General features: G+C 30.5%; 2 protein-coding genes across 2 annotated transcripts; one reads left to right on the plus strand and one right to left on the minus strand.

The window, feature by feature from the left end:
- The first annotated feature begins 229 nt into the window (after nt 1-229).
- Nucleotides 230-2,307, plus strand: LOC103830873 (putative receptor-like protein kinase At4g00960). Its single transcript, XM_009106693.3, has 5 exons — nt 230-575; nt 664-797; nt 881-1,091; nt 1,188-1,422; nt 1,506-2,307. The coding sequence occupies exons 1-5, from the start codon at nt 476-478 to the stop codon at nt 2,122-2,124; spliced, it is 1,299 nt and encodes a 432-aa protein (XP_009104941.1). The 5' UTR covers nt 230-475; the 3' UTR covers nt 2,125-2,307.
- A 1,110-nt stretch (nt 2,308-3,417) lies between these two features.
- Nucleotides 3,418-9,808, minus strand: LOC103830874 (21 kDa protein). The gene has a single exon (XM_033274658.1). The coding sequence runs from the start codon at nt 7,839-7,841 to the stop codon at nt 7,206-7,208; it is 636 nt and encodes a 211-aa protein (XP_033130549.1). The 5' UTR covers nt 7,842-9,808; the 3' UTR covers nt 3,418-7,205.
- Between the last annotated feature and the right edge of the window lie 4,845 nt (nt 9,809-14,653).

Genomic DNA, 14,653 nt, shown 5'->3' on the forward strand with positions numbered 1-14,653 from the left:
TAAAGAAGCTATTTCAGCTCCTAAAATTTGAATCATGCTATATATAGTATAAGACTAATTTACATACTTAATTCTCATAATAAGTTAACAACAACAAATCTACAACCTTTAGTAATGAATAAAATTTCACCATTGACAAAAATTATTAGAAATTACAAAATGATAAAATAAACTGCAAAAGTGGAAGGAAGACTTGACTTGACTTTTATTCATTTCCTTGAGAGAGATTTAAAAAAAAAACACGAATTCATTTTGACTTATTCTCCTGTCTTTTCCGCCCATTAAAACCAAAAAAACGAATTTACACGAGAACACGCTTCTCCCTTCTTCTTCTTCTTCGTTCAACCACCCACAATCTGAGATTCCGAGACTACCGCCGGCGAAACCCAATCGAACGTAAACCCACTTCCCCAATTCGATTCCGCTTCCATTTCTCTTCTCAGTTCCTAACCTTTCTGTGTACTCTTTCCATGGGATGGTCACAAAGAACTCTCAAAGGAGCAATCTTGGCGTGACCAAGTCCATGAACTTCTTTCAAAAAATCATCAAACCTTTCAAACGCAGCTCCAATCGAGGTAAGTCTCCTCCTTCGATTCAACCTTCTTCCTTTTTCAGATGTTTCCTAAATTGACTCACTTCTTCTTCTTCTTCCTTAACGTAAAGGTCTAGAAGACGATATCGATAGAATCTCTGCTCAGGAACAGAAAGTTTTCACCTTTCAGTCCCTAGTCTCCGCTACCAAAGATTTCAACCCGACCCACAAACTCGGCGAAGGTGGGTTCGGACCGGTCTTCAAGGTAAACTCAGTTCAATAGACGCCCAAAGGTTGAAACTTTATTTAGGGTTTTGGCTGATGAGGTTTAAACCCTCTGTGTAATAGGGAAGGTTACCTGACGGGAGAGAGATAGCAGTGAAGAAGCTATCTCAGGCTTCAAAGCAAGGGGACAACGAGTTTGTCAACGAGGCCAAGTTATTAGCTAAAGTCCAGCATCGGAATGTCGTTAATCTCTGGGGTTATTGCACACACGGAGAGGATAAACTCTTGGTTTACGAGTACGTCGCAAACGAGAGTCTTGACAAGGTCCTCTTCAGTAAGTTCTCTTCTCAATGTTCTAATCTTTAACTATATGTGCTTTGATCCAAGTTTAATGATATAACAAGTAGTGGTTGTTTTCATTTGGATGCAGAATCCAAGAGAAGATCAGAGATAGACTGGAAGCTGAGGTTTGAGATCATAACTGGCATTGCTAGAGGACTTCTCTATCTCCATGAAGACGCCCCAGACTGCATCATCCATAGGGACATCAAGGCTGGCAACATTCCGCTTGATGATAAATGGGTTCCTAAGATTGCTGATTTTGGGATGGCTAGACTCTATCAGGAAGACGCTACACACGTCAACACTCGCATTGCAGGAACCAAGTATGCTATCTATCACTACTAATCCATTGGTTACAAAAATGTCATTTAGTAGAATGGTTATTAACGTTCACTGCCTCTTTTAGTGGTTATATGGCGCCGGAGTATGTAATGCAAGGTGTTCTCTCGGTAAAAGCAGACGTATTCAGCTTTGGAGTTGTGGTTCTTGAGCTCATCAGTGGCCAGAAGAACTCTAGTTTTAGTATGAGACACGCTGACCAGACTCTTCTTGAATGGGTATATAAGTTATACAAGAAAGGCAGGACCATGGAGATACTAGACTCGGAGATATCAGCTTCTGCTGATCCGGAACAAGTCAGACTCTGCGTTCAGATCGGTCTGCTCTGTGTTCAAGGTGATCCTCGTAAGAGACCAACTATGAGACGGGTGTCTTTGCTTCTCTCGAGAAAGCCAGGGCATCTAGAGGAACCAGAGCATCCTGGTGTCCCGGGGTCTAGACACCGCCGTCGAACTCATCGTCCTACAGGAGCATCCTCGGTTGGAACGCTTTCGACCACTGGATCGAGGACAGACTCGTTTGGTTCGAACTTGAACACACACACTGGAGGATCCAACACAGGAACAGGTAAAGCTACTCCAGTTTCTTCTAGGACTCCGACTCCTACGAGGACTCACGCTACTAGAAGTGTAGGTGCTGCCAGCTCTAGCTCAGACCCTCATGGGAAACGTCATATGAGTTATTAAGTACATTAATCATGTTAAATATTTGATTGTAAATGACTATTGACTAAATACTAATATTAGCGAGGTTTTTTTGGTTTGCAAAGTAAATTATTATTTTTGAACTCTGGTTGTGGCTTTACTTGTTTGACAGGGTTTATAGTACTGTATGATATTCATATAAATTATTTGTTACAATAATATCCTTATATTCTCTACTCGTTCAACTAACGATAACGTTTTGAAGGGAAGTTTATAACGCCTTAAATTAAGCCTAGACATTTTATCCAAAAAACCCGATCCCTAATCTGATCCAATCTATAAAATATCCGAATATGTATTGAATTAAAGGAGATCCGATACCCAAATCCGATTGGATAACACCTGATATATCCGAAAATATATATAGTAATCTTAAATCCATAATAATTTAGATTTATTCATTTTTTCATCATATTTTACTCTAGATCTAAGAGCATCTCTAAAATACACTCTATAACTTCAAATATAAAGTTTTTTGTTCTCTAAAAAAACTTCAAAACTTCAAATTAGTAGTGAAACTTCAAATATAGAGCGTTACTATTTAAAACTTCAAATTTGAAGTTTTATATTTTTATTTACATTTTGGTTCTTATAATTATATATTACATTTATGATTCTTAAATATTTTATTGTTTTATCTTTTTAATCCTTCAAAATTTTATAACTCATAAATATTTCAAATTTGCCTTATAATTTTAATTTTACGCATAAAATTAAATAAATTTTTCAAAATAAGTTTTTTTTTTCAAAACTAGATTTAGATAACAATAATATTACATTTGAAACTTAATAAATGCACTAATTGATTATATTTGGGAGTATTAGGAAAATAGTTCTATGTAAAATTTTATATTTTATAGCACTTTATTAATTAATATTGCTATAATATTTTTATATATTTGTTATTTATTTATAAAGTTATATGAACTTAAGTATCATTAATATAAGGATCATAATATAAAATATAAATACTTTTGAAGTTAAGTTTAGAGTTTTGCTTTTCGAGACCTACCTTTAAACTTCAAATATAAAAATTTGTAAACTTTAAAATATAGTATCTTTTTGGAGATGCTCTAATCCAGTCTTCGCCGTGAATAATTTAGACTTATTGGAAAATACACACTTTTTTCATGTTCCTTTAATGAAGTATTGATTTTCATAGTTGACTATTTGATGCTCCACTCTTTAATTAACAACATATTTTGTTGTTTTTTCTTAATACTATATTGTTTTATTTTACAATATACACATTACTATTTGATTCAGTTTTTTTTGTTTTAATTCATAAACGATTTTTTTATCCCGTTCTTGTTTTAAATAAATTTAAATAACCGAACTGATCTGAATTATCCATATCCAAACTACAAATATTCATACTCAACCCAAAGTATAAAAATACCCATGCGGATTTTGTATCTTTATACCGAAATACATAAAAATATCTGAAATACCCAATACGAATCCCAACGGTTCGAACGTCCACCCTAACTTAAATAATAGTAATACAAAAAGTTAAAGTAAATTACTTACATGACCTACAATTATAAATATCTAAGAAAATATTCATATTTTTATTAATCAAATACAGAGGCGGACCTACATAGAAGAATGGGGTTGCAATTGACACAGGTTAAAAATACATTTTTAATTTGTAAGCCTACTTTAGTATTGGATACTGGTTCAGTTGGTTACAGATTGAACCCAATGAACCCCCCCATTCACGAGTTCAAAGTTCAGGTTGTACACATTATAGTCTTTTTTTTCTTTTGATATAAAATCATTATTTACTTTATTTGGGTTTAATGTATGAATGAATTTGAGCCATGACCCAGGTAAAAAATATTCCTGGGTCCGCCACTGGTCAAATAACCTATTTATAACTTAGTTTTTATGATATCCAATTTTTATTAGGGAAATTATTTTTTTTAAAGTATATTTACTTTTCCATTCCATGATTACAAAAACAATGTATTAGTGATGTGTTCTAGGCATGTGTATTTTCGTTTTCATGTTTGATAAAAAGCTGAGTAAGGTTCACGGGTTTTTAATTTGTATTATTAGACAAAAAGGCGAGAGAGGTTATCAACTTATCATTACAAGCCAAACGCTCCTCCCAGTTTAGGCATCCTCCATTTGTTCTTTAATTTGGACATATTTTGTCTTTTACAAGGCTTTTGCCTCAACGAAGACTAATAATTCTTTTTAGCTAACCATCAATTTCTTATGTACATAAAATCAATGGGTTAGGATGTAGCTTTCTCTAATATATGTTCACATTTGACTGTTTCTCTTGGTTCGATATTCAAATCAATGGGTTATTTTAATTTTATTGATAAACACAAACTTCAACCGAATTCTCATAAACAATTTTATAACCAATATATCTATCCCAAAAATCTTGGTATACGTAAAACTTCAGATCAAAACAAATAGCAAAATGTGATATCCATAAAAACAAAGCAATCCACAAATATTATTGTTTGGAAATCTGGATATCCGTATATTTATAGATATGTAATGTAATTGTATATAGAAATTATTATATATAAAATATTTATGATATAATTTGGTTAATTTTTCTATATTAAGTTGTTTTTTCAAATTTTTGTTTTGGATTATTTCATATCCAATTTAAATTTTATAGTGAGTCAAATGTGAACATATGGTTTTTTATAAGGCTTGTTACTATTGAATTTTGATTTATAGTTTATGTTAAAATGTTAGTTTGTTAGTATGATATTATTATTATTTTTATTTTATTTTGATATTTTAAAAAAATTGTATTTAATAATGTTATATTTTTTATTTTTTAATATAATTAGCGTATCAGATCGAATAATCTGCGAATATTTAAAATAATTTTGGATATTCAGAATTTTTCAAACCGAAACAAATCACTAACGTAAATATTCGTCTACAATGGAGTAGATCACAGATACTGCAAATTTTTCAGATATCCGTTCCGTGGACAGCCTAGTGATAGTGCTAGAGACTAAAGGCACGTATGTATGTATGTGTAATTTTATTTTCATAGTTTTTGTAAAAAGATGAGTCAAGGTTCACGGGTTCTAAAATTTTTTTTAAATAAAAAAAGACAATAGAGGTTATCATTACGATCCAAACACTCCTCCCAGTTTAAGCATCCTTCCTTTGTTCTTTTTGCATATTTTGTCCTTTACTAGGTTTTTGCCTCCACCAAGACTAATGATTTTAGCTAACCATCAATTTCTTGTACATAAAATCAATGGATAGGCCCTAGCTTTCTAATATATATGTACACATTTGACTGTTTCTCTTGGTTCGATATTCAAAGTTTAGAGTTAGTGTAAAATCTGCAGTTGATATAAATTCTACAACGATTTTATATTTGTACTTTTGTGGATCTAGTGTAAAATCGGCAGTTGATATAAATTCTGGAACGATTTCATATATGTACTTTTGTGCATCTTTTGGTGAAATTACATCTCTGTTTTAGAAATTTTCTGTTTCTGGAAGAAAAATAGAAGTGGATTAAACAATAACATTACAAAAGAAAAAATATATATTTTAATGATCATATTATGAACGTAGACTTCTTGGTACGTATATTCGTTCTATGGAGTTGACTCAATCTTAGACGTTAACTAGTAATTTGTTTTTGAAATTCAAGGCTTTTAGATTCATAATTTCTCCCAGTTCTTAAAGTTTTTGGAAATTTCATTTTATAAAATGGCCTTTCATATAAAAAAAACTTTGAACAATGAACCTGAGATATAAAGAAATCAACTCTTTTGTACTGCCACTAAATCACTAACACGTTTGTATCAAACTAGTACTTGTTGTAGATTTGCAGTTGGATGTGGTTCAAAGCATGGACTTTTGCATACCAAAATTGTTGGATAATAGATGTCGAAAGATAAGACTACTATGCAAACTTCAGACGAAGTAAACATAAGAACTTTAATTGTTGTGATATATCATAAATTAGTGACTATATAAAATTGCATTTGACAGTATGTATATATATAGTAAAACTGCGATAAGTTTCAAATTCTGTTTCTTAACATGAGAGAAACTCAAACTGAGTTGGCTCTTTTTATGATTTTTTTATTTCCCTCGTTTATCTAGTCTTTAAATTATACTTGGATAGTGATAGCTCGTCAACCGAAATATATGGTATCTTGAAAACTAATTATAATAGATTTATAGTATTTTATTGTTTATTATGTATAGTCTATATCCAGGTGAATGAATATGCTTTTTCTATTTCGTAATAAAAATTATCTAAACCCCATTGAAAATTCGGTATTTGGTTCATTTCATACAAAATTTTTACTACAATCCATTAAGGAGAAGTGAAAAACACATTTTCATTTCTGGCTTTATGGAAAATCACATCAGTAGTAGGTATACCAAACATTATATAATGCTAGTCATCTTGAATGAATATATTTTGAAGAGACGTTTGAATTATTTTTTCTGGATATGTTTTAGTAGAGAAAAATGGTATGTGCTTAACTTTAGCCTTTTTTAAAAGGTTCTTGGACTGTAATTAAATTGGTGTGTTCTTCTTGATTATGTTTTCATATTCGTTGAAGTTTCTTACTTTTTGAAATCTTTGAGAGCGATAATCGAGCGTGTTCAATAGTACAACGAATGCAAGATTCACAAACATATCTGAAACCAGGTATTCTCATATAAACTAACTAAGTGGTAATGGAGTCACAGCGCATGCATGGTAATGATACCAAATTATCAATTATACATCTTTTCTTTTATCAACAGACAACATATCGTTTCAATTATTTATTTTATCACGTTCTCTAAACGAGTTTATGGATTTATATTCTAAATAATATAAGAAAATCCTAAAACGACAACGTATGTAAGAAGAACGAGACTATAACTGATTCCTTTTACACACTCGTTTTATATTGTTTAGAACGACTGAAATGATTTTAGTAAATAATAATTTCGACACGAAAACATATTATACAGCTAAGAAAAACTCAGATATACTACATTTAAATTTGATGTAAATAAATTCATTTTTCAAGAAAAAAGAAAACTTGATCGATGAATGATTAAGGTAATATAGCCTTGTCGGCGTAGCGATTGACTAAAGCAAGCGCATTGCTAGTCAGCTTCTTGATGTCTTCCACTCGTGAACATACGTCATCTTTGATGGAGCCATCATCGTGGAAGTCCTCGAACCCATTCGTACAAGTGTACTCGTTAGTGAGAGCTGCGCTGAGCCAAGTCTTGACATTACTCATCTGGAATTTAAACGACTGGACCGAGCCCGTGGAGACAAGCTCCTTCATCTGTTTCATCGACCCTCTCATATCATCGACCGCATCCTTAAGATTCTCTAAGCAGTCCTTTAGGGCAGAAGTCGTTGAGTTGTGGGGTCCACCACCACAACCGTGGTCAACGCAGTTGCTGTAAGCGTTTTGGAAGTAAGAGACAAGGTGGAGAGTGTTGGAAAGAGTGAGATAGATGGCTACGCGTGCGAGGCGGTTCCAGTCATTGTGGATGGAGTTGGCGAAAGTGGAGAGAGAGGAGAAGCATAGATCGGAGTATAGTGTGGTGTTGCAGATCGTACGGATGAAATCAGACCCGTCGGTTGATGGGAGTGGGGGATCAACAGTGAGGATTGGTGGAATAAGGGAGGAGATGATAAGTAGAAGAAAAGGTATTGTTATTGTTTCTACTACCATTATGATATGTTTGGACTTTGGATTGTTGAGCTTTCCTTAAGAGTATTATTTATAGGGTTTTGAAGTGACTTTATTATGAGTAAATTAAAAATATACTGTGTTTGGAACTTCAAACAACATATACAATGAAACAAAGAAAATATTTTAAAAAAATGGTAAATCATTTCCGATAGCCACAGGTTGTGGAAATCTGGTGTGGTGCAGATTCGAGCTTGGATTCCATCTTGACTATCCCAACCACATACGCGTGGTTACAAAGAAAATATAAGTTACGCATTACCGATAAAAAACGTGTTACTAACCAGTTTCATTTCATATTTATTTTATTCTTTTCTATCAAGATTTTATAGATTTAACATGATAAATCCATGAGAGGTTCCAATTAAAAAAATCATCTCACACTCGATATTATGCACTTCAATCTTTTTTTTTTTTGGTCAAAATACTTCAATCTATATGTCTCTTGATTCGAAAACCAACCGAACAACTCCATTATTGCATTAATAAATACTTAGGCTTCGAATATGTTGGTATAAGATAAGGAATAAATGTGGGCTTTGTAATGTTGGGGGCAGCTTGTAAGGAATAAATATATTAGTCACACCAAATGTGGGCTTTGTAATGTTGAGGCGGCTTGTAGCAATTTTGTAGGGGAAACAACAATTGTCCTTGAATATCCATAAACTTGTTGAAACAATTTTGTACCAAAACAAATACTAGCGAATACTTACATTTTTTTTTTTTTTTTGATTAACCTGGGGGTATCCCAGGCCCATGGAGAGGCCCAGACTAATCTCCAAGGGGAGGTGCAGCCCACGGATAGACCCTCTCTCCGGGTATTCAAATGGGCCCTAAAGCATGGGCCCATATCCGTGTTGGGTGACCAGGATAATTGTGACTTAGTTTCGCGCAACAGGTGAATCGAACCTGAAACATGTTGGTGTCTCAGCCCCGTCTCCTTACCACTCGACCACAATCACCCGGTCAATACTTACATTTTTTACCATGTCGGTTTTGAAGAACTGTGTCCTTTATCTAAGTTATCTCCAAGTGTGCTTAAGTTAAGACTCCAGGAAAAGGAGGGGGTTTTCAGCTTTTGTTTTTTTGAGAAGATTCTCAGCTGGTTTTGGCTGGACCCAAATCATACGTGTTATACTTAACTTGTGTGAGGCTTTCCTTAGGTAAACCACTAATACAGATCTAGTCGTATATTTCCTTATTCTTGGTCTAATCATGATCTTGGGTGATACGAGTTGTAAACAGACAAGAATGAACACCATTGTAAAGAGGTATCAAGAGCTCAATGAGTTGTTCAAGTGGATTACTCGGATAACCAGCTCCGGTGAGTATAGTTTTCTTTCATCTTGCTTACAAACTAATTTGATTCGAATAACAAGGATCGAGGTTCGTATAATCTAAGTTTAGATACCTTTGTACAATTAAATGCTAGATTATCCACAGGCCCCTAGGAATGCGCAGCCACCCAAATCGACTTCCGTTGTGTAACCAAATAGAAATTTGTTGGTTGATAATAAACGCATTGATTGTCTACGGTAATATGACCCCAGTGATATTTAATCAATCGGCCTATGTTCGTGGCGGATTTAAAGACATCACCGTATCACGATCTCCTCTATTTTTTTTTTTTTTTTTTTTGTAACATACGATCTCCTCTATTTACTTTTGTTTTTCTTTCTTTGTTCTTTTCTTGGTCGTCCATTTTCTTTGCATCTTTTCATTTGTCGAAATAATTTTGATTCCAAGAAGAAAATTAATTTTGATGAGAACAATTAAAAAATGCTTTAAATTAAGGTGGCGCTAAACAGCGAAGATGATCACATGCGTCAGCTCAATAGAACAATCATTTTGGGTATATTAGTCAACCCGGCCATTATTGTTCATACACATTAGATTTAATATGGGAATTCGGCCAAAAAAAACCTCAACTTTACACGAATTGCCAAAACAAACATGAACTTTGGGGCTGGCCAAAAAAACACCAAACTTTCATTGACTTTAGAATTAATTAACAATGTTTTCGCTGACTTGCCAATTTAGCACGCCGTCAACAAATTTAACAGAAATATTTGACGTCGTTTATTGTTGACGTTAAGTGAAACGACGTCGTTTTCAAATGAGATGAAACGACGTCGTTTTACACGATTTGAAATTAAAAATATGTAAACCCCTGGATTCGAACCCAGGTTGGTTGGTTAAGTGGGAAGGTATTTTACCACTGGGCTACTGACACTTTCAATGTACTTACTAACATGTTTATTTTTATTTGGTACATATTAAATATAAAAAATTCTCTAAAAACTTAATAACATCTTTAAAATTCCAAAAAATTAAAAAATAAAGAAGATTTTTATAAAATTAATTTAGAAATTAAAATTAAAATAAGATTTTATTTTTCTTTTTAAAAAATAAAAACTCTTCCAAATTTTCTAAAAACTTAAAAAGATCTTTAAAATTCCAAAAAATTGAAAAATAAAGAAATTTTTTATAAAATTAATTTTGAAATTAAAATAGAAAATAAAATTTTATTTTTTCTTTTCAAAAAAATAAAAAATCTTCCAAAATTTTCAATTTTTTAATACATTTGCTAAAAGTTGAAATTAATTATACACACATAAAAAGTTGATAATTCTAACTTTAATTTTTTGCATTTTATTATAATTTTTAAAATTTTGGATTTTTTTTAAAAAAATGAAAATTTTGGAATTTTTTTCATTTTTTAAAGAAAAACAAATATTTAATTTTAATTCAAAATTAATTTTATGAAATTTTTGGAAGATTTTTTTATTTTTTTTAAAGGAAAATAATTTTTTTTATTTTTTTTTAAAGAAAATAAAATTTTATTTTCAATTTTAATTTCAAAATTTATGTTATAAAAAATTTCTTTAATTTTTTTCAATTTTTGGAATTTAAAGTTCGTTTTAATTTTTTAGAAAGAAAAATAAAATCTTATTTTTAATTTTAATTTCTAAATTATTTTTATAAAAATCTTCTTTATTTTTTATTTTTTGGAATTTTAAAGATCTTATTAAGTTTTTAGAGAATTTTTTATATTTAATATGTACCAAATAAAAGTAAACATGTTAGTAAGTACATTGAAAGTGCCAGTAGCCCAGTGGTAAAATACCTTCCCATTTGACCAACCACCTGGGTTCGAATCCAGGGGTTTACATATTTTTAATTTCAAATCGTGTAAAACGACGTCGTTTCATCTCATTTGAAAACGACGTCGTTTTACTTAACGTCAACAATAAACGACGTCAAATATTTCTGTTAAATTTGTTGACGGCGTGCTAAATTGGCAAGTCAGCGAAAACATTGTTAATTAATTCTAAAGTCAATGAAAGTTTGGTGTTTTTTTGGCCAGCCCCAAAGTTCATGTTTGTTTTGGCAATTCGTGTAAAGTTGAGGTTTTTTTTGGCCGAATTCTCGATTTAATATTGGGATTTCAAGTTTAATCAAACAACCAGTTTTTAAAAAATATTTGATCTTTTTAAATATATACATATTTTTATCTACTAATAATAGCAATCCCAATTAATTCCAAAGGTTGTGAATCCACTTATGTTGAAAGATTGTGTCTTTTGAAAAGAAGTGTAAATGGTTGTGTCTTTTCTAAAAGTTCTATGTTGTAAGGTTGTGTCTTTTCAAATTAATTCCTAAGGTTGTGTCTTTTCCAATTAATTCCTAAGGTTGTGAACTTCACTTATGTTGAAAGGTTGTATCTTTTGAAAAAGATGTGTAGAGGGTTGTGTCTTTTCTAAAAATTATATGTTGTAAGGTTGTGTCCTTCTAAAAATTGTCTAAAACTTGTGACTATTCATAAGTATTTTTTAAAAAGTGAAAAGTTGTGAGTATTAGAAGAATGCGACTATTCAGATTGAAGGGTTGTGACTATTCAAATAGATTTTAAAAAATCTATAAATAGTCTCTCCCATGCATTTTTCAAATTTAAATTTTCACTAATCTACTAATAATAATAAAATGATGGAAAAAAAGTTCTAAATAGTTACATGGATACAGATTTTTAAAACACATTCAAATGAAACGTTATAAACAAAAAATATTAGAAAGAGTTTTACGTGTTTGGATAGCTAAAAATCCAAAACGAAATAATAAAATCATTAGTCTTAACTTTTTTATACTAGATGAAAATGTTTGTTTTCCACACATACAAATTTGTTTATATCCATTCATGTTATTGCGTGATTTTCCTGATATTGTTGCTATTGTTAAACCAATCACAATTTGATATTAAGACGTACGAAACTTTAAATATCAGGAAAATATTGTACATGTTGGTGATTGTAGTATTTACAAATGAACTATTACAACTATGATAAATAATTGTAACTATTCATAATGGTAAACTTTGGTGATGAACCATTGCAACTTTTGGTGTGGTTTACTAATCATTGCAACCTTTTACTCTTTATATAAAGGGTTGTGAAATTGTGTGTATTGCCAAATCATAATTAAAAATCTTGAAGAAACAAATCAAACACAAAATTTTATTTGTTATTCATGTATCTCTTAATTAGCAAACCGGCTTTTTTTTGTTAACCGTTGATGTTATCATTTTATATAGGAAAAAATTGCATCTAATTGTGAGGCTTGATTAAATTCTACAATCAAACGGACAAGATTTAGTTTTCTATAAGAAAATGACGTCTTCGTTTATTAAAGCAAAGAACATCTTTTATCATTCCCGAACCAACTCCTTCCCTCGAATAACAATGGCACCTCTCTTTTTTTTAACGAATATAATCGTGATTCAAAAACTAATAATCTTGGTTCAAAAAGACTTTGCCATCGTGATTCAATGTTTGATGTCCTCAATTTCAGAAAATATGTATATTTTGTAAAAGCATCCAATCCAGATTTTTGAGTTTATATCTCTACATAATCGTGATTCAAAACTAATAATCCATGTCGCTCTATCTCCACATCTAAAAGGTACTTTTCTAAATTGTATTTTCATCCATATTAAGAGAGAGACACTGGGTATCATTTACAACTTTGAAAATTGTTTCATTCAGCAAAAATTACAAGCGAAGGGTATCATTTTTTTAACAATAATTTTATATATAAAGTGTAACATTATATGTATTCGCTTCTTACTAATTTTACTTCTGATGAATAGATTTCTCACTACATTCACCTTAAACCTTGTCATAAGAATGTGTTTTTTTAGTGCACCAAGAATGTGTCTTTTATCATAATTTTTGTAGAAGTTATCTTTTTTTTTTATCTAAAAAGATGTGTTTTTTTACATTTTAAAAACTGCATAATTTTTTTTAACGATCCTCAAAATGTAGTGGAAGTATTTTAAATTTGACACATTATTCTTATATAGCAGTTAAAAAAAAAAGACATATTACTCTTATATAATATGTTAAATTAATAAATATTATATATAAATGTGTCCCAATACGTATGGAACATTAAACTACGTAAAACCATACATGCAATGCAATTCAGTACATCACCGCCTAATACCTTTATAATTTTTAACTACTAAAATCAAAAGGTTTAGTGCATTCATTCGAGCATGGAAACGTTTACTTACATGGTGACAACAAAACTGCACTTGTTATTTATGCACATGAACTTTTTTATTTTTTGTGTCAACATGCACATGCAGTTTAATATGTGAAAGCTTACTTTCACAACTTTTCGTTGGTAACCGTCAATCCAGAAAAATTAAAGACATGAAGTACAAAAACAATTTCAAGTACACGCTTGATCTTCTTTAAACAAAACATGATTATCTATGATTTTAATCACCTTAATGTAACAAGAGTTTCACTTTTACAGATTTATTCACAATAAAACCATTCATGTAAATCCACTCACGCTAGCTTATACATTTATTAAATTCTCATGCCAAAAGATAATTGTTTTCAGAAAACATGCATGTGAAATATAAAACATGTAAGGTTGTGTCTTTTCAACATAAAACTACTGAAATTATAAAATTTTGTTTAAATATATCTTTTCATCATAAAAATGTATATTTAAATCCTTAAGATGTGTTTATAATTATTTAAAAGTAATCCCAATTAATATTAAAATTGTGTCTTTTCAATACGTAACTATTGAAAAGAATTGTAAAAAATGTTTAGATTATTCGTCATAAGAACCTTTCCCCACATCCAAAGGTTATGTGTTTTTCATTATTTAAAATTTAGGGTAAAGAATCAAGTCTTTTCATTGTAATTTGTATATGTTTTAAGTAGGTTTTCATAAAACATTAGGGTGCTTTTTTAATGATGTGTCTATTTAAAATATATTGTAAATGTACCATTTTAAAATAATTACTTATAATCTGAAAAGTTATGACTATTCATATAGATTTTTTAAAAAAATATAAATAGTTCATGTCCATGAGTTTTTATGATTGAATATAGTTATAGATGAACATTGGTTTTTAAGAATTGCATTACTTTTTAAAAAGTTGTTAAAATGTTTAAAATACGTCTTTTTTTTTGGTTAAAGGCTTATAATTAATAAGGATATGATTCATCATAAAAAATTGCATTTCTTAAAAAATAATTGTCACAATGTCTAAAATGTATATTTTCTCTAAATAATGTCAAAGTTGCAACTTTTCATCTAAACAAGGTGTCTTTTCATCTCAAAGTGGGATTGCTTTAAAAATATTGGTTTTATTTAAGTAATGTGTTAGTTTATATAATAAGTGTTGGTATTTTATAAGAACTCTCCCAAAAATTAAAAAAAAATATTATAAATGAGACGGGTCATATTAACGTAAATCAACATATATTTATTAC

Source organism: Brassica rapa, chromosome A07 (genome assembly GCF_000309985.2).
Source record: "Brassica rapa cultivar Chiifu-401-42 chromosome A07, CAAS_Brap_v3.01, whole genome shotgun sequence".
Lineage (NCBI taxonomy): Eukaryota > Viridiplantae > Streptophyta > Magnoliopsida > Brassicales > Brassicaceae > Brassica > Brassica rapa.

Coding starts and splice junctions, on each gene's coding strand:
- LOC103830873 (XM_009106693.3), top strand. CDS start 476: ATGGTCACAAAGAACTCTCAAAGGAGCAATCTTGGCGTGACCAAGTCC. Junction 798..880: donor GGTTCGGACCGGTCTTCAAG/GTAAACTCAGTT, acceptor TCTGTGTAATAG/GGAAGGTTACCTGACGGGAG. Junction 1,092..1,187: donor TCTTGACAAGGTCCTCTTCA/GTAAGTTCTCTT, acceptor ATTTGGATGCAG/AATCCAAGAGAAGATCAGAG.
- LOC103830874 (XM_033274658.1), bottom strand. CDS start 7,841: ATGGTAGTAGAAACAATAACAATACCTTTTCTTCTACTTATCATCTCC.